The sequence below is a fragment of the Giraffa tippelskirchi genome, chromosome 11, assembly GCF_054371585.1.
Source record: "Giraffa tippelskirchi isolate mGirTip1 chromosome 11, T2T-mGirTip1v1.2.pri, whole genome shotgun sequence".
In the NCBI taxonomy this organism is placed as follows: Eukaryota; Metazoa; Chordata; class Mammalia; order Artiodactyla; family Giraffidae; genus Giraffa; species Giraffa tippelskirchi.
Genome location: NC_137285.1, coordinates 31,053,811 through 31,073,009, shown reverse-complemented (window position 1 = coordinate 31,073,009; position 19,199 = coordinate 31,053,811). Strand labels below are relative to the sequence as shown.

The window sequence follows — 19,199 nt, the reverse complement described above, 5'->3', positions numbered from 1 at the left end:
TTTGTTTTTGGCTGTGCTGGGTCTTCGTTGCTGTGCAGGCTTTTCTCTAGTTGTGGTGTGTGGACTTTTCATTGCACTGACTTCAATAGTTGTAGCACATGGGCTCAGGGCTATAGAGCACTGGCTCAACAGTTGTGGCGCATGAGCTTAATTGCTGTGCAGCATGTGGGATCTTCCTGGATCAGGGATCAAACCCATGTCTCCTACATTGGCAGGCAGATTCTTTACCACTGAGCCACCAGGGAAGTCCTAAAGCATACACTTGGAGGGAGACCAGGGGGCACATACCTTTGCTAGCCAGCTAGCAACCCTCTCTATAGTTAACATAGAGTATTCTTAGTGTAATTTCTCTCAACAAACAAAAGGCATTACATTTTCAGTAAAGAATGCGTGCTATATATTTAAGATTGAATTCAAAATTGCCATTAGAGTTTATAGTCCATGGATTATCAAATGGTCAATATTATATTTCCAGCAAGGCTGGAATTAGCGGTTGATTTATTCATCCCACAAACATTTCTTAAATATCTACTATCTAGTAGTCTCTGAAAATTGAAATATGAATAAAGATGCTTTTCCCCTGAACTGGGAGTTGGAGTCTAGTTGGAAGCAGAGAAAATAGACAAAAAACAAAGTGGAAGGAGTTTAACAGGTAGGTATAAAAAAAAAATGCCATAGAAATTACAGGGGCATGAAGGAGCCAGTGGTCAGCTATGTCTGCAGACCTCCTCCTGGGAGAAGAGACGTGGACTCTGCCTCTCAGAGGACAAGAGATATTCCCAAAGGAATATTACAGGAAAAGCAAATGAATGGGTAAAGGCTCAGAAGAACGAAAGAGCATCTCACACGATGGGCACCACAAATAGCCTATGTGACTGAGGCACAGATTGTGTTTAAGGAAGTACTGAAATGTGGGGAAAAATACATAAACAATTATCTTATTCATTTATTAATACAGTTTTTATTTGTATTTTATCTAGCCAGGTTTCCTCAAAAGCTTTTAACCACGAGTTTGTGATTTTTTTGTTTGGTTTTGTGATAACACCCTTCTGCACAACATTTTTGGGGGCTATGTTGAAAGATGGTGTTGACTGAGTCTGCCAGGTCATGGGTGCCATAAGGCTGCTCTATTTCTAGTATGCTAACAGGTCTGTTCTTGACTTGATGTTGACAGATAAGGGGAAGAGATGATTGGGCACCATTCCTGGGGATGCTGCGGCTGTGTCTGTCTGTTCCTGGAGGCTGGAATACTGAACAGTGTTAGAAGGAACACCCTGCCTTCCCGTCATAATGAGTCCTTAGCAACCACCTAGTCCAGGTCAGAGACAGGGAAAGGAGAGACAGCAGAGTCTTTGGCTCTTTCTGGTGCAGATAAATTGGTCTGAGGAAGTTGAGAAAGAAAATCCAGTAGCACAGCTACAACCTTGGCCATGGCGTGTGTAACCTTTCGAGAACCAGTATCAGCCACAGTGGGGAAGCGGATGGTGTTCACAGGTAAAGGGCTTTTCTGTATCTTTCACAAGGAGACGGAAGCTTCCTTAATAGCTCACCTATGTGATACTAAAATGACAATGGACTTGAGAATGAAAGAACCACACACACTTATTCTACATGATTCTGCTGCTCTTACTATGCATTCAGCCTGGGCTGAGTTGCCTTGAGATTTGTGATGTCCTGTTCTCACTAATTTAGGAATTTTTTCATATCATGCAGTTTATGTTTTGTGTAACTGGGGCTGCTTTGATGTTAATACAAATTACAATAGTGATCATATTTTCATTATTACTGATTTAAGTTTCTTGTATTTTTAGAAACTTGACATATTTGATTGATAAAAATTTGAGCAAGACGTAAGCTTAGTAAAATGTTGGCTGGCGTTTTGTTCCTTCAACTTGCTTTAAATGAGTTGGATGGTATGTCTGTGTGGAATTATGTATATGTATAATGGAATCACTTTGCTGTGTACCTCAAACTAATGAAACATTGTAAATAAACTATACTTCAGTTTTTTAAATGTAGTTAGATAGAATATGACTATTTGTGATTTCTGCAAGGAATTGTCACATTTTATCTTATTTCCTTTATATTTTAAAATCACAAGCCTATTTTTAAGCATATCCCTTGCTTATCTGTAAATTCTCACTGCAATCATGAGAAGCTTAGCTCCCACTCTTTGCCACCCATTTATTTAACTGTTCAATTTCCACCAGATCTCCCACATTGCAGGCATCTAAGCCACTAGAGAAGCCCTATATATGTGTATACAAATATCAGAATTGCTAACCAGTACTCCAGAAGAAGAAAACTTGTCAGCTAGAGTACAATGCTTCCTTACCTTCCTTTTGCCTTTGGGCTTAGGGCTCTGCTCATTTCCAAAGTTACTTAAGGTCAAAGTTACTAAAGGTCAGCTCCTTTCACCCACTCCCTCCAGTGAGACTTGTTTATATATTTGTAATACAGTTATTCTCCTGTCACTGTCTGAATTCTATTCTAAAATCCCCCAGACTCCTAAATGATTTTTTAAATTTGCGTACACCAAGGTTTGCTCTCTGTGCTGTAAGTCTACAGGTTTTGACAACTTCGTAAGGTCACGTACCCACCACGACACTACTTTTCAACCCTTTAAATGTCCCTGTGCTTCACCTACACATCCCCCCTTTTCCCTCACTGAGTTCCTGGCAACCACTGATCCTTTTTCTCTCTCTAAAGTTTTGCCGTTTCCTGGATATCATAGAGCTGGAATCTTACAGTGGGTAGCCTTTTCAGATTAGTTTCATTCACTTGTAAATATGCATTGAAATTTCCTCCATGTCTTTTCATGGCCGGAGTGTTCACTTATTTTTATCGCTGAATAGCCTTCCATTGTAGGGTTGTATCACAATTTGTTTACCTAATCATCTTGGCAATTCTGGGGAAAAAAAAAAACTTCTATGAGACTTTTGCATGGATATGTTTTCAAATCAATTGGGTACATACTCAGCAATGTGATTGCTGGATCATATGGTAAGACTCTGTTTAGCTTTGTAAGAAATTGCCAAGTTGAAATAAGTCAGAAAGAGAAAAACAAATATCGTATCTTAATGCATATGAGTGGAATCTAGAAAGATGGTACAGATGAGCTGTTTGCAGGGCAGGAATAGAGATGCACACATAGAGGACAGATGTGTAGACACAGGGCAGGAAGGGGAGAGTGAGACGAACTGGGAGAGAAGGATTGACATATATACACTACCATGTGTGAAAAAATAAATAACTAGTGGGAAGCTGCTGTATAGCACAGGGAGCTCAGCTCTGTGCTCTGTGATGACCTAGAGGGGTGGGGTGGGTGTGAGTGGGAGGGAGGGTTAAGAGGGAGGGGATATATGTATACATATAGCTGATTCACTTCGTTGTGCAGCAGAAACCAACACAACATTGTAAAGCAACTATATTCCAACAACAACAACAACAAAACAGAAAAGAAACCGCCAAATTGTCTTGCATAGCAGCGGTACCATTTTGTGGTCTTGCTTGCAGTTAAGTGAGAGTCCCTGTTACTTTGCACCCATGTCAGCATTTGGTGGTCTTTTCTGTTCTCACGTTTAGCCATTCTTACCAGATGTAGTTATGTTTCACTGCTGTTTTAATTCATAATTCCGTAATGGCCAATGATCATATACTTATTTGCCATCTGAATATCTTCTTTGATGTGATGTCTGTTCATAATGTTTGCCTATTATAAAATAATCATTTATTTTCTTATTGTTGAGTTTTAACAGTTCTGCATATATTTTAGAGACAAGTCTTTCATCAAATAAATGTTCTGCAGATATTTTCCCCTGGTTTGTGGCTTGTCTTTTCATTTTCTTAACATAGTCTTTGACAGAGCAAAGCACAAGTTTTAGTTTTAATAAACCACTTTAATATTTAACATTTATTAATTTAGTTTTAATAATCAATTTTTCTTTCATTATGCTTTTGATATTGTATCTAAAAATTCATCACCAAATCCAGAATCTCCTAGATTTTTGTCCTTGTTTTCTTCTAAAATTTTTTACTGTTTTGTGTTTTCATTTGTCTATAATTCATTTTACGATGATTTTCTTGTCTTTTAAACTTTTCATTTCCATCAGCCAGTTGATTTCCTTTTCTCCTTAAGCCAGCCTGGGTTGGCTTTTCTGTCACTTGCAACCATGAAAGAGTTTTAATGATCCTTAAAATTTCTTATAATCTGTGTCAGTATGTACTTGGTTCCATGTATCTACATAGCTCAAATTCTTATCACTTTTGATAGGCTTCAGGCTTTACATTATGTTGATGCATAATAATTCACTTCATGTTCTCCTATATTTTATATTTAAATTCCAAATTTCCTCTGTTTTAAAGCTGCATGAATACTTTTGGGTATTTTTCCTTCTCTGTTATTTTCTCATGGTATATTTACAGTGAGTGGAATTAGGTGATGAAAGAGACAAACTCTTATTGGGGCCAGAGACTTCAGAGGATTGTATAAAATACTATGAACAATATATTTGTATTTAAAGTCTGCAAATGGTTTTAAAAATCAATGTTATTTATTTTTGATAATGGAGAGTTATATATCAATCTTTCTGACTATAACATTTAAAATTTTTGTTATGAATATTTTAGAACATATTTCACTTACCTGTCACTCATATTCAACAATTTATTAAAAACTTCCCACATTTGATCACATAGTTTTTTTCTTTTTCATTTGCTAAAATATTTTAAAGTGAATTTCAGATATTCTATTATATCCTGCATATTTCACAAGCATGCGTGCTAAGTTGCTCAGTCGTGTCTGACTCTTTGAGACCCCACAGACAGGCTTCTCTGTCTATGGGATTTTCCAGGCAAGAATACTAGAGTGAATGGCCATTTTCTTCTCCAGGGGATCTTCCCGACCCAGGGATAGAACCTGAGTCTCCTACCTCTCCTGCATTGGCAGGGGGATTCTTTACCACTGAGCCACATGGGAAGCCCCACATATTTCAGTGTGCATTTTCCCCCCAAAATGAACATATTCTTACATAGCCACATTGTCATTATCACATCTAGCAAAATATAAAACTATCCTCTGACAGCATGTTATAACTAGTCCATGGTAATATTTCCCTTATTGCCTCTAAAATGCATTTTTACAGTTGATTGTAAAAATATGGATCCACACATTTCATCTGGTTGTGTTCTCTCCTTTGATGTCCTATAAGCTGGTACAGGTGGAAGCAGTGACAGACTTTCTCTTCTTTGGTTCCAAAATCACTGTGGATGGTGACTGCAGCCATGAAATTAGAAGATGGTTGCTTTTTTGGAAGAAAGGCTATGACAACCCTAGACAGCATATTGAAAAGCAAAGTCAGGTTCATATAGTCCAAGCTATGATCTTTCCAGTAGTCTTGTATGGATGTGAGAGTTGGACCATAAAGAAGGCTGAAGAATTGATGTTTTCAAACTGTGATGCTGGATAAGAGTCTTGAGAGTCCCTTGGATGGCAAGCAGATCAAACCAGTCAATCCTAAGGGAAATCAACCCTTAGGAGGACTGATGCTGAAGCCAAAGCTCCAGTACTTTGGCCACCTGATTTGAAGAGCTGATTCATTGAAAAAGACCCTGATGCTGGGAAATATTGAAGGCAAAAGGAGAAGAGGGCAGCCCAGGATGAGATGGTTTGATGGCATCACTGATTCAATGGACATGAACTTGGGTGAATTCTGGGAGAAGGTGAAGGACAGAGAGGCCTGGGTGTGCTGCAATTCATGGGGTCGCAAAGAGTCAGACATGACTTGGCGACTGAACAACAGCAATAATAAGCTGGTACAGTGTTCTTTCTTTTCTTGTTGCAGAGACTGGGTCTGTCATCCAGCAGAAATACCCAACATTCTGAATTTGCCTTGTGTCATGTCATATAATGTATTCCTCTGTCCTCTGTGTTTTTCAAAATTGGAATCTGGTTCTTGAGGTCCAACTCTTCAGGCAATTTTGTTGCTTGAATGCTGCTGTGGTCAACACATCATACGCAGATCAGAGGTTACAATTTAAATTTCTCCAAGACCCATCACTTAGGACCTTTCTAAGTTGTTGGGAGTTAGTTCTTTTCTTTCTGAATTTGGAACTGATCTCAATGAGAAGCTCATGTTCTTGTAAAGATATTGGTGTAAGTGGGTATGAACTTTGGTTAGGCAAATAAAAAGTTGATGTGCTGCATACTTTACATCAAATATTGTATAGTTGCAATAAAAACATGGAAAATATTTTGTCACTATTAATAATTAATGAAAAAGCAATCAAATATCATGAGAAATCATTTTAAAATTTATGCTGAATGCTGATATGTGAGAAAAACTAAGTGGGTTATCAGAGGATGAGAAAATAGCTGAGAAGTTTTACAGAAATTCTGAGGACAATTTCAGAGCACTTTAAAAAGTTTTATAGAGTTTTTACTAAAGCCTAATTTAATTTTGGGGTTTCCCAAGTGGCTCAGATGGTAAAGAATCTGCCTGCAATGCAGGCGACTCAGGTTTGATCCCTGGGTCGGGAAGATCACATGAAGAAGGGAGTGGCAACCCACTCCAGTATTCTTGCTTGGAGAATTTCCTGAACAGAGGAGCCCTGCAGTCTACAGTCCATGGGATTGCAAACAGTCAGACACGACTACACGACTAACACTTGCACTTTCAATTTAATTTTAAAATCAGATTTCCCCTTTTTGCTATAAGTGTAACACTCCTCATACTTATTGATAGCTATAATTGTTTTAATTTCAATCTCTTTCATTTCTAGTGAGACTCCATTATTCTGCGAGATGATTCATGTGTATTTACTTAATGTCCTGCCACTAACGAACTAATTTGCTGACCCATTATGTTTTATTTTTCTGCCCAATTTTAATATTTTTCCCTTTAAAAAATATTTTTGATTCTAAATTTTTATCATATATATTTGAAATTGAATGTAACAAATAGAAATTGAATCCTTATTGAATACTAAAAAGTTGGCCATGAGCTTCGGAGGATACAAAAATGAACAGGAATAAGATGTTTTTTTGTCTTCTAGATACGTATAATCTGTTGTTCTTGTTAGAACATCGTAGGTTGCCCCATTTTCCTATTTAAATATTCACCACAGATGTCCTGGGAATGTAGTGTGACATAAAAAGGAGACAGAAATCCAGTTCCAAAGGCCTTGAGGAGTCAGGTAGAAGAGGCTGGGATGGAGGACCATCCCTCATGGGATGCTTCACAAACTACTCCCTGTGCTTTCTTAAATTTTGTTTCCTACTCCTTTCTTTTGACTGTCATAATTAGAGAATAAATTGCCTCCGATATGATGGATGGATCTTAGATTTTATTTATTCTACAACTAATAAAGGGATAGAGATTCTTGTGGAAAAAAGTGTCAGTAGGGCCAACTTTTAAAACTTTTTTAAAAAGTTAATATGAAACATATACTTGAGTAAATACATTCACCTAGTGTCCAGCTAGATAACATTTTACAAGGTGAACACACCAATGCATTTACTTTTTAGATCAAGAATGTGAATATTTTCATCATCCCAAAATGTTCCTTTTTATTGTTTCCCAACCAATTCCCCCAAAGTCAAACATCACTTTTATGTTTAGAATCCATATGTTTTTGATAACTGTGAGTTTAATCTGATGGGGGGTACTTTTATTGTCTGGATTTTTGAAACATTTTATTTTCCTGCTTGTTCTTTCATGCAAGTTTTATTGTCAATTTGCTAAGTTTTATTACACAGTGAAGAGATTTTATAGATAGTTATTTTGGCATTAAAATGGCCTTACTATGAAAACTAATATCATAAACAAAATTCTGAAGTGATTTTAAAGTATCTTAGAGCATGGTTATGTATTTTTACATCTGTTTGCAAACAAATGATACTATTTGTTTACTCAATTCCAGGTCCCATGCTGCTTTGAAATTATAAAATTATATTTTAAAAGGTACATTTTCTGTTAAGATTTTTAAAATAAATTTCTACTTGGTCCAAATTGAGAGACTGATGGAATAATTCCTCTGGAATATTAAATTAAAAAGGTCCCATAAAAGATAATCTAATTTAACCTATCATTTTTCAGATGAGAATATTGAGGTTCAGAGAACTGAGTGACCTGCTCAAGGTCACATAGTCTTGATCAGAAGGAGGACAGCCTCGGCCTGCTTCTTGTTTGTATGAGGAATGATGTACGTTGTATCCAGGCGGGTGCATGCATGCTCAGCTGTGTCTGATTCTTTGCAATCCTATGGACTGTAGCCCGCCAGGCTCCTCCATTCGTGGAATTTCCCAGGCAAGAATACTGGATTGGGTTGCCATTCCCTTCTCCGAGGGATCTTCCTGACCCAGGGGTCGAACCCATGTCTCTTGCATCTCCTGAATTGACAGGTGGATTCTTTACCACTGAGCCACCTAGGAAGCCCAAGTTATATCCAGATTACTAAGTAAATATATTAATGTATTTATTCAGCCATCAGAGATCTACCAGAAAATCTGTACATGTAAACCAGGAATATTGCAGAATTCCACCATGGGACTTCTGTTAGAAATATATTAGAATTGGAAATACTCTCTAGGAAATGGCCAAAAATCATTATGATGAATGAAGCTATAAGTGGTGAAAGAAGTACATAAATGTGTATGTGATTTTGAAAAGCTCACTCCATTAGCTTGGTTTTTGGACCCATTTATTCACCTCGCTTTTTGCCTTGTGAAACTGTCACACTCATAGTTATGTCTCAAATGCAGTTGTTTTAAAAATAGAAAATGACTTCATACAAAACTGCCAGTGGTTTCCTATTAGAAGAAAGAACCAAACAGTCCTCCTGGAAATTCAGCTTAAATCTCATTGTAATTCAGGAAGCAAACATGTCACATTGTAAAAAACTAATTCATGACAAAGCTTACACATTTTAATGGGCCTGACACATTTTGTTGGCTAATCTGCATTTTATTCTGTAATTGTAGCATGTGATTTGCCTGAATCAAAATTTATCTACAAGTGACAGCAGTTTCAAATAAATCCTACCTTAAATAATTGGCCAGGTGAATCATCACCAATGTGATTTCCAGAAAAAAAAAATTGAGTGGCTGGCATCACTCTGAAAAGCATCTAAACCAAGCCCTTGGAAGAAAACTTCTAAGGGCAAGCTTTGTCTCATACTCTAGTTTTTTGTTTTGTTTTTTAGACAATACACAACTCTATGGCATGAACTAAAGAAGAGCTGATTTGGTTTTCTGTGCTTTGGCTTAATTTTCCCGAGTTGATACTCTCTTAGGTTGCATTAATATCACTACCTTAAATGATGGAGAACTGTGCTCAGGATTAAGTAAAAAATGTTTTGTGTTTTGGAGACAGGGTTTGAAAAGAGTAACTATTTCGTCAAAGATTAGTGGATGGTTCACTGTGCCACCTGCTAGGAAATCAACATGAGGAGCTTGTTTCAAGAAGCAGAGCTGTCAATGGAGCTGTCATGTCCTCACTCCTCCTAACCTTTTTTCTTTCTTTCTTTTTATTGGAGCATAATTGATTAACAATGGTGTGTTAGTTTCAGTTGTACAGCAAAGTGATTGAGTTACACATATGTATACATTCCTCTTCAGATTCTTTTCCCATATAGGTTATTACAGAATATTGAGTATAGCTCCCTGAGCTATACAGTAGGTCATTATTGGTTATCTATTTTACATATGTTGTTTAGTCACTAAGTTGTGTCTGACTCTTTTGCAACTCCATGGACTGTAGCCTGCCAGGGTCCTCTCTCCATGGGATTCCCCAGTCAAGAATACTGGAATAGGTTCCCATTTCCTTCTCCTGGGTATCTTCTCAACCCAGGGATCAAACCCATGTCTCCTGCATTGGCAGGTGGATTCTTTACCACTGAGCCACCAGGGAAGCCTATTTTATACATAGGAGTGTGTATATGTTAATCTTAACCTCCTAATTTATCCCTTCCCCTACTCCCCTCACCTTTAGTAACCATGTTTTTTTCTACATTGGTTAGTCTGTTTTGTAAATAACGTCATTTGTATCTTTTTTTTTTTTTAGATTTCACATATAAGTGATATCATATGATTCACCTTTGACTTGCTTCACTTGGTACAGTAATCTCTAGATCCATCCATGTTGCTGCGAATGGCATTATTTCCTTCCTCTTTTGGCTGAGTAGTATTCCATTGTAAATATGTACCACATCTTCTTTGTCTGTTCCTCCACTGATGTTTCCGTGTCTTGGCTTTTGTACACAGTGCTGCAATGAGCATTGGGGTACAAGTACTTTTTGAATTAGAGTTTTCCTCTTTTCCAGACATATTTCCAGGTGTAGTATTGCTGGATCATATGGTAGCTCTATTTTTAGTTTTTTAAGGAAACTCCATACTGTTCTCCATAGTGGCTGTACAAATTTACATTTCCTCCAACAGTATAGGAGGGTGCTCTTCTCTCCACACCCTCGTCAGCATTTATTGTTTGTAGATTTTTTGATGATGGCTATAGATTTGATTTGCATTTCTCTAATAGTTAGTGATGTTGAGCATCTATTCTTACGCTTGTTGGCCTTCTGTGTATCTTCTTTAGAGAATTGTCTATTTAGGTCTTCTGCCCATTCTTTAATTGGGTTCTTTATTTTTCTTTATATTGAGCTATATGAACAGTTTGTATATTGTTGGTTGCATCATTTGCAAATTCTCTCTCACAGTCCTTCATTGTCTTTTCTTCTTAACACTTCTGCCCAAGTCTTCTCATCTGTAATTTGAGGCTAGTAGTAACTATTTCAGGTCAGGAAGTCCCCTGGAGAAGGTATAGACTACCCATTCCAGTATTCTTGGGCTTCTCTGGTGGCTCACAGTAAAGAATCTGCCTGCAATGCTGGAGACCTGAGTTCTATCCCTGGGTTGCAAAGATCCCCTGGAGGAGGGCATGGCAACCCACTCCACTATTCTTGCCCAGAGAATCCTCATGGACAGAGGAGCCTGGTGGGCTACAGTCCATGGGGTCACACAGAATCCGGCACGACTGAGCAACTAATCACAGCACAGTATCTATTTCATGACATATTCTATGATGATTTAATGAAATGAGAATGCCTGATATAATAAGAATTCAATAACTTTTTGGACTTAAAAAATAATGTATGCTATTTTCTTGAGAAGATCTTGGAGAGGACTCAAAAATCATCTTACAATCCTATTTTTTTTATACTAAAGCAGCCAAGTACACATTATTTCCTGAAGTCTTAAGCCATAAGTGAATTTTTAATGGGCACAGAGAGAAAAAAATCCAAGACTATCTAAGCTCATGGTTTTTAAACTTCAATGTGCATGTGAATCACCTGGGAAGCCTTGTTAAAATGTAGATTTCTGATTCCAGGCTTGAGAGCCTGCATTTCTATTAAGCTGTCAGGAGACAGGGACCACACCTTGAACAGCAAGGACCTGAACCCTTCTGGCCCCTCTAGTCACTGTTGTGACCTTGGACTAGGTATTGATCTCGCTGTGCCTCATTTATATCATCTGTAAAACAGCAATATTAATATCTACTTTATAGGGCTGCTAGGAGTTTTAAGTGAGTCAATGCACACAGAGTACTTAGACCACTGTCCCTATAATCTATTATCACAGATTACTAGTGATATAAACTAGTCAGCTGCTGGCTAAAGGCTCAGAACAGGAAGTTATTTGTGGTGCTAATACTTAGAGTTCACACACATACACATTTTCAAGCTGCTAACTATTGGCCTTTTGTATCTTCCTATAAACCTGATCTAAATAATACCAAGGAAAGCAAGTTGCATTACAACAATGTTGTGGGAGAATGGTAGGTTTTTACAAAATTAATTAATTAACTAATTTTACAGAAGTATCGATTGATTTACAATGTTGCATAATATAGAGTAGCAGATTTTGGCATTCTTCCTTAAACTGCATGAATTCCCAGGATCTTGGTTAGGAAAACGACCCGTCATTTTGTGGTCAGAAAGGATGGAAAGGTCACCCTGGGGGCTCTGAGTGTAAAGTCTTTCTCTTTGTCTGTCTCCCTTGAGTCGTGCATCCCTCCGCTTTTCCCTCCTCCCCTGCAGGAGGAAGCCCGCTGTGGCAGATGCTAGTGAATTGTGCTTCTCAGCAGGTGATAAAGGGTGAAGTGCCTGCTATGTTACTAGCCCCAGTGGCTAGCAGTTATCTCAGAAAAGGTGGAACCTTTCACAGCTCCTACTAAAAGGCCCTTTTGACCACAGGTATCTTTTTTTTTTTCAGTCACTCGTTTATTTATTTTACTTATTTTTATTTGGTTGCACTGGGTCTTCATTGCTTTGCTCAGGCTTTCTCCAGTTGTGGCGGGCTCAGGCTTCTCATTGCAGTGGCCTCTCCTGTTGTGGAGTACAGGCTCTAGGTACATGGGCTTATTTGCTCCACGGCACATAGAATCTTCCCGGACCAGGGATCAAACCCATATCCCCTGCACTGGCAGGCAGATTCGTATCCACTGTGCTGCCGGGAAAGTACCCACAGGTATCATCTTTAACAATTACACCCCAGGGAAGAGTCCCAGACAGGTAGAAGATTACCCATTCCTTTAAGAATAATGGTGCTTCTGGAGAAGGAAATGGCAAACCACTCCAGTATTCTTGCCTGGAGAATCCCCACAGACAGCGGAACCTGGCAGGCTACAGTCCATGGGGTCGCAAAGAGTCGGACAAGACTGAGTGACTTCACTTTCACTTTAAGAATAGCAGCGGTCTGAAAGTGACCTCGAAACACTGACAGTGGTCAAATCATTTCTCTGAGGCAGCACTTTCTAAAATTAGGAAATAATTTCTGGAAACTACAGAATTGCAGGAGAGGCAGTCATTTGAGAGGAGGAAGTTCTGTATCCGGGGTTGAACTGCACAGACCTGGCAAGGAGCTCCAGCACCCCATTTCCAAGCCGGGGCTGAGCAGGACTGACTTTCCCTGATGAGGACTTGGGAGCCTGAGGAAAGCTTCTGGAGGAGGAAAGGCGAGCTCGGGTTTATTTCCAAGCCTCATTCTTGTTGGTCAAGGGACCTGCCTGGGAATGGAGGGGGGGGACCGGAGGCAGAGCCAGGAACCCCAAGTGGGTCGGATGAGTGCAGCACTTCCCAGGTTTACTAGACAACAATGGACGCTCCCCAGTACACAGTTGGGGGAGGGCGGGGGCCACTTAGGAACAGGGAGACTTGGTGTGCCTGGAAATGGGAGCCACATCCACTTTCCACAAGCAATACTAAGACATCCCTGCAGGGCACGCTGAACTAACCAGTTCCAGAGTTAGGACACTTATTCTTGTAATGTAATGTATAGAAGAACCACTTGTCAAGACATTTATGAATGCAGAAAGCCCCAGATTCTTGACATGACACCTTGTGGGACACACATAGCCCCTCGGGCAGCAGGAACTATTCCTCCTCTGTCCCTGGAAAGTCACAGTTCCTCCAAGGCTGGAGGTCTAACTGGCCTCTAGTTAGAACAGAAGTCTCAGCTCACAACCGTTGTTTTTTTTTGTCTTTTTTTAATTAAAAAATTCGTTTTAGCCCAATGTTCACTGTGGTGACTCAGCAGTAAAGAATCTGCCTGCAACTCCAGAGATACGGTTTTCATCTCTGGGTAGGGAAGATCTCTTGGAGAAAGATATGGCAACCCACTCCAGTATTCTTGCCTGGAGAAATTCCATGGACAGAGGAGCCTGGTGGGCTACAGTCCATGGGGTCGTGAAAGTCAGACACAACTTACCAACTAAAAATAACAATGTTCACTGTAGCACTATTTACAATAGCTAGGGCACGGAAGCAACCTAGATGTTCCACGTCCATCAATAGATGAATGAATAAGGAAGTTGTGGTACATATATACAATGGAATATTAGTCATAAAAAAGAATGAATTTGAGTTGGTGGTAGCAAGGTAGATGAAACTAAAACCTGTTATACAGAGTGAAGTAGGTCAGAAAGAGAAAAACAGATATCATATATTAATGCACATGTATATGGAATCTAGAAAAATGGTACTGATGAACCTATTTGTAGGGCAGGAATAAAGATGCAGACACAGTGAACAGACTTGTGGACAGAGGGGGAAAGAAAGGGTGGGGTGAATGGAGAGAGTAACATTGACATATATACACTATCATGTGTAAAATAGATAGCTAGCGGGAAGCTGCTGTACAGCACAGGGAGCTCATTTCGGTGCTCTGTGACGACCTTGAAGGGAGGGGGCAATATTCAAGATGGAGGGGATATATGTATACATATAGCTGATTCATGTTGCTGTGCAGCAGAAATCACCAGAACATTGTAAGACAATTATCCTCTAATTAAATGTAAATTAAAAAAATTATATTATAGTCAATTTGCAATGTTGTGTTAGTTTCAGGTGTATAGTAAAGTGAATCAGTTATACATATGCATGCATGCTAAGTTGCTTCAGTTTTGTCCAACTCTTTGAGACCCTATGGACTGTAGCCCACCAGACTCCTCTGTCCATGAGATTCTCCAGGCAAGAATACCAGAGTGGGTTGTCATGTCCTCCTCCAGAGGATCTTCCCAACCCAGGGATCAAATCCGAGTCTCTTGCACTGGCAGGAGGATTCTTTACCACTAAGTCACTTGGGAAGCCCCAGTTATACGTATCCATGTATCTATTCTCACATGCATGTTTTTTAAATATAAAGGTTTCTAAGTGTAATTTAAAGACTCAATTTTTTTAAAGATAGGAACATTTATATAGTTCAAATTAGTGTGTGTTATTTCATTCTGTAAATGATGATATAGAATGAAATATGTCTTTCAGCCCAATGGATTATGGCCATGATAATAGGATAGTTAGGAATCTAAATAGTCAAAACATGCAAACAAAGCTATCTGATGTTAAAATTAGTGAATAAATGCTAATGGCAATCGGGTCAGATAAATTCTTTGTTTATAACAAGTAAATAATACCACCCACATCTCTTTCTTTTAGAGATTTCCAGACTCTTTCAAACTTCAATTCACAAGCTAAGTAGCCACATTCTTTTCACAGTGTGGAAAAGGAACAAAGTAGACGTGCTGGTTACGTGGGCTAAGTAAAGATGTTTAAAAGCACACGTCTTTGATTTGACAATCCTCGGAACTGACGAGGTAGATCTCATTCATTTCCTTTCCTGGGGACGGTGCAGCCACTTAGGACATGGGTCCCACCACTGGACCATATTCCCTCCTGGCACCTCCTAGAGGGCGAGTGGGTGCCTGGATGCACACCACTCACACGCATGCTTTCACAGTGGAAATGACCTGAGGACTGTCAGATCCTCTTGTTTGCTGGGATTAAAAACTAAGGTTTTCAGTTCCAGGTCACAGGGATTTTTTTCCCTCAATTTCAATGTCTTAGACTTCCTTGAGGGGCTTCCCAGATGATGCCAGTGGTAAAGAATCCTGCCAGTGCAGGAGACCTAAGAGATGCGGGTCTGATCCCTGAGTCAGGAAGATCCCCTGGAGGAGGGCCTGGCAACCCACTCCAGTATTCTTGTTTGTAGAATTCCATTGACAGAGAAGCCTAGTGGGCTACGTCCATAGTCTCAGAGTTGGACGCGACTGAAGTGACTTAGCATGCATGCACAGACTTCCTTGAAATGACACCCCTACCCCCGCCCAAGTTATAGCTTATCATTGACCTTGGAATATAATTACTCAGAAAAGACTGAATGAGAACTTGCAGTAAATCCCCAACCCTGTCATAGGGGAAGTGTTGTGGAAAGACCATCTGATTGTATGGATTTCTGATGCGAGGACTATAAAGTAGGAAGTTATTTACACTATGCTATATGTTGGTCAAGAATCCCATCAATCATTGTTAAATAAATAGTTCCCACTGCTCCCCAGCTAGAGGGCTTAGAGGAATCAGCTTGTCCACAATCGATGCGGGAGATTGAAATCCTCTGCTTCTGTGATTTGGGGTTTGAGCATCTTTATTTGGCTTTCTTCAACTTAAGTCACACAGCCTTGGAGGATGGCTTTGCAAGACTCAGCCATGATTTTAAGTTGGGCTATCTCTCAAACATGATCTCCAAATTTGGGTGGGAATTTGTCTAATCATTTTTGTCTGATGATATAACAGACAAAAACTATATCTATAAACACTCACTTCATCATTGGGAATCACCTAAAAAAAAAAAAAGCAGGGTGTCTTAGCTAAAATGTTTGGGAGTTGAAACAGATGTTTGAGGCTGAGATTGTGCCCAAAGGCTGAGACTGTATGAAAAGTTAGGACCATGTATTTAAGTTCAGAGTTCACAGAAAGTGGGATAGAGTAGGTGAAAGACAAATGGAAAGGAAAAGACCCTCACCCCACCCGGAACAAAGGCAGAGGGTCTAAGCTCGGGAATACCTTTTTTCTCACATCTTGACCAGATGCAATTGAGAAGATAAAAGTGGGCTCCAAAGACAACTTCTACCATGATGGTTCTTCTTGCTGTCTGTTCATCCTAAGGCATCACAAACATGGGGCTTTCTATCAGCTCCCACCTTCATCTAATGACTGCTGTATCTTACCCTCCCCATTTCCCTCATCTTCTTCTCTTCTGTAGTTACAAAGAGATGGAGGAAGAATGAAGAACAAAACAAAAGCTGCACAGAGATCTTCACAAACCTTAGCTGGTCTTTGTTTACCTTTGTCAGACTCCTACTAATTTAAGGAATCTTGACTAGAGCTTTGAACTTCAGCTCCAGTACAGGCCTGACTTACTGTAGCCCCACCCCAGCCGGAAAATCCAACAGCCAGGAGGCTAGCACCCCCTCCTTGACATGTCCTCTGCACTCTGGCTTTGCTTTGTCCTGTGGTCCAGGCTGAGACCTTGTTCCAGCCACACGTGCCTTGTCTTAGGATGACCAGCAGCCCCAGTTTACCCAGGAGGAAGGATTTCCTGGGACACTGGATTTTCAGTGCTGAAACTGGATGAGTGGGTCGCCCTAACTCTGGCCCTGAGCTGTTGCCCCACCCTGGCCAGCCTCCTCAACTCCAACACATTTACTTGTAGATGTGGATAGAATTCATTATCTGAATTTTGCACAAAGCAGGATGGTGAATTGTTGGTGCTGTCAGGGCACCGAGCAAGAGTTCCTTCCTGTGTAGGCCATTACTACCTTCCTCCCTGGCACTCAGAGGAAGATGAACAAGACCATGTTCTGCCATACAGTTCACTAGGTAGATGCACACCTCTGCTCTGAGGACATCTTGCTCAGTTCCAGACGTGTATGTTCACTGGCCTCTGCCTCTGTCTCATCTGGGGCTGCTGTTTCTCTTGACTAAAGACCACTTGTTTTCTATGTCTGTGGTCCTATTTCTGTTTTGTTAACAAGCTCAGTTGAATCTTTTTTTTTGTTTCAGATCCCACATATAATTGATACCATAAGATTTGTCAGGCCCATCTATGTTGCTGCAAATGATATTATTTCATTCCTTATGACTAATATTCCATTTTATACATGGCTACAGTCCGTGGGGTCCCAAAGAGTTGGACACAACTGAGCAAATTTCACATCATGTATGTGTATACCACATTTTCTTTATAGGGAACATGGAGAGAGGGATAAATTAGGAGGTTGGGATTAACATGTACACATGACTATATATAAACTGGATAACCAAGAAGGACCTACTATTTAGCACAGGGACCTATACTCAATATTTTATAATAATCTATAAAGGAAAAGAACCTATAAAAGAATATATGTACGTATCTGAATCACTGTGTTGTACACCTGAAACTAACATGATACTGTAAATCAACTGTATTTCAATAAAAAATGTAATAATTTTTTAAAAAGTTATTTATGAAAATATAGGAAAAGAGGATTGTTAGACATGACACCAAAAGCACAACTGTGTTGGACTTTGGAAATTTAAAAACTTTTGCACTGCAAAGATACTGTTGAGAGAAAAACATAAAATAAAATAGACCACTTGTACCAGATCATCTAATGAGTTCATCATAAACACAAGCAGAAGATCCTGAATCTATCCTAAACTGTTTCCAGTAACCCAAGGTGGCCTCAAATTTTACAAAAGGGGCGAGAACATTCTGGGCTATCACACTTGCTTGTTGTTGTGGTTCAATCACTCAGTTGTGTCTGACACTTTGTGACCCCATGGACTGCAGCACACCAGGCTTCCCTGTCCTTCACCATCTCCCAGAGCATGCTCAAACTCATGTTCATTGAGTTGGTGATGTCATCCAACCATCTCGTCCTCTGTCATCCCCTTCTCCTCCTGCCTTCAATCTTTCCCAGCATCAGTCTTTTCCAATGAGTTGGCTCTTTGTGTCAGATGGCCAAAGTATTGGAGCTTCAGCTTCAGCATCAGTCCTTCCAATGAATATTCAAGATCGATTGCCTTTAGGATTGACTGGTTTGATCTCCTTGCTATCCAAGGGACTCTCAAGAGTCTTCCCCAGCACTACAGTTCAAAAGCATCAATTCTTTGGTGCTCAGCCTTCTTTATGGTCCAACTCTCACATTCATACATATCTACTGGAAAAACCATAGACACTTGTTTAGAGGCAAAAAATAATAATAAGATCTTTTTTTTCCTTTTTGTATTTTGGGCTTCTTTTCCCCCTTGCTCTCAATGATCAGTTGTCCGTGTATTTGACCAGTCTCTATCAGCAATAGGAATGTCCTACCTAACATTAGGTTTGGGTAAGTCATGTAAGGGCTTCCCTAGTGGCTCAGATGGTAAAGAATCCGCCTGCAGTACAGGAGACCTGGGTTCAATCCCTGGGTTGGGAAGATCCCCTGGAGAAGGAAATGGCAACCCACTTCAGTATTCTTGCTTGGAGAATCCCATGGACAGAGGAGCCTGGGGGCCTACAGTCCATGGGGTCACAAACAGTCACACATGACTGAGGGGCTAACACTTTCACACTTTCAAGTTGTAAAGTGCGAACAAGAAGGATAGTATAATCCATTGGCTATTCTGAGCTTGCCACAACCTAAACAACTGGATTTGTGCCTTGTCGCTTATGGAAACTGGAACTACATTTCCCAGAACCTCCTTCTCCACAGTTTTAGTCAGGAAGCTGTTTAGTGTGAGATCAGAAGGCAGAAGAAAAGCTGTCGACAGCATGTCTGGGCCACCAGGTGCTGCTGTGGCCGCTGACCTTGGCTAACCTTCCATGCCTCCTTCATTCTCACTGACTC

General features: G+C 39.9%; 1 protein-coding gene across 4 annotated transcripts in view; it reads left to right on the top strand.

The window, feature by feature from the left end:
• The first annotated feature begins 1,311 nt into the window (after positions 1–1,311).
• Positions 1,312–19,199, top strand: part of SPMIP2 (sperm microtubule inner protein 2) — a 117,702-nt gene continuing 99,814 nt past the window's right edge. For all 4 annotated transcript variants that reach the window (XR_014068853.1, XR_014068854.1, XM_081541729.1 and 1 more), the window contains exon 1: positions 1,312–1,494. Coding sequence is in view for 2 of the 4 variants with exons in the window: in XM_081541729.1 (XP_081397855.1) it covers positions 1,431–1,494 (64 nt within the window). In the remaining 2 variants the exon portion in view is untranslated. The remainder of the gene's footprint in view (positions 1,495–19,199) is intronic.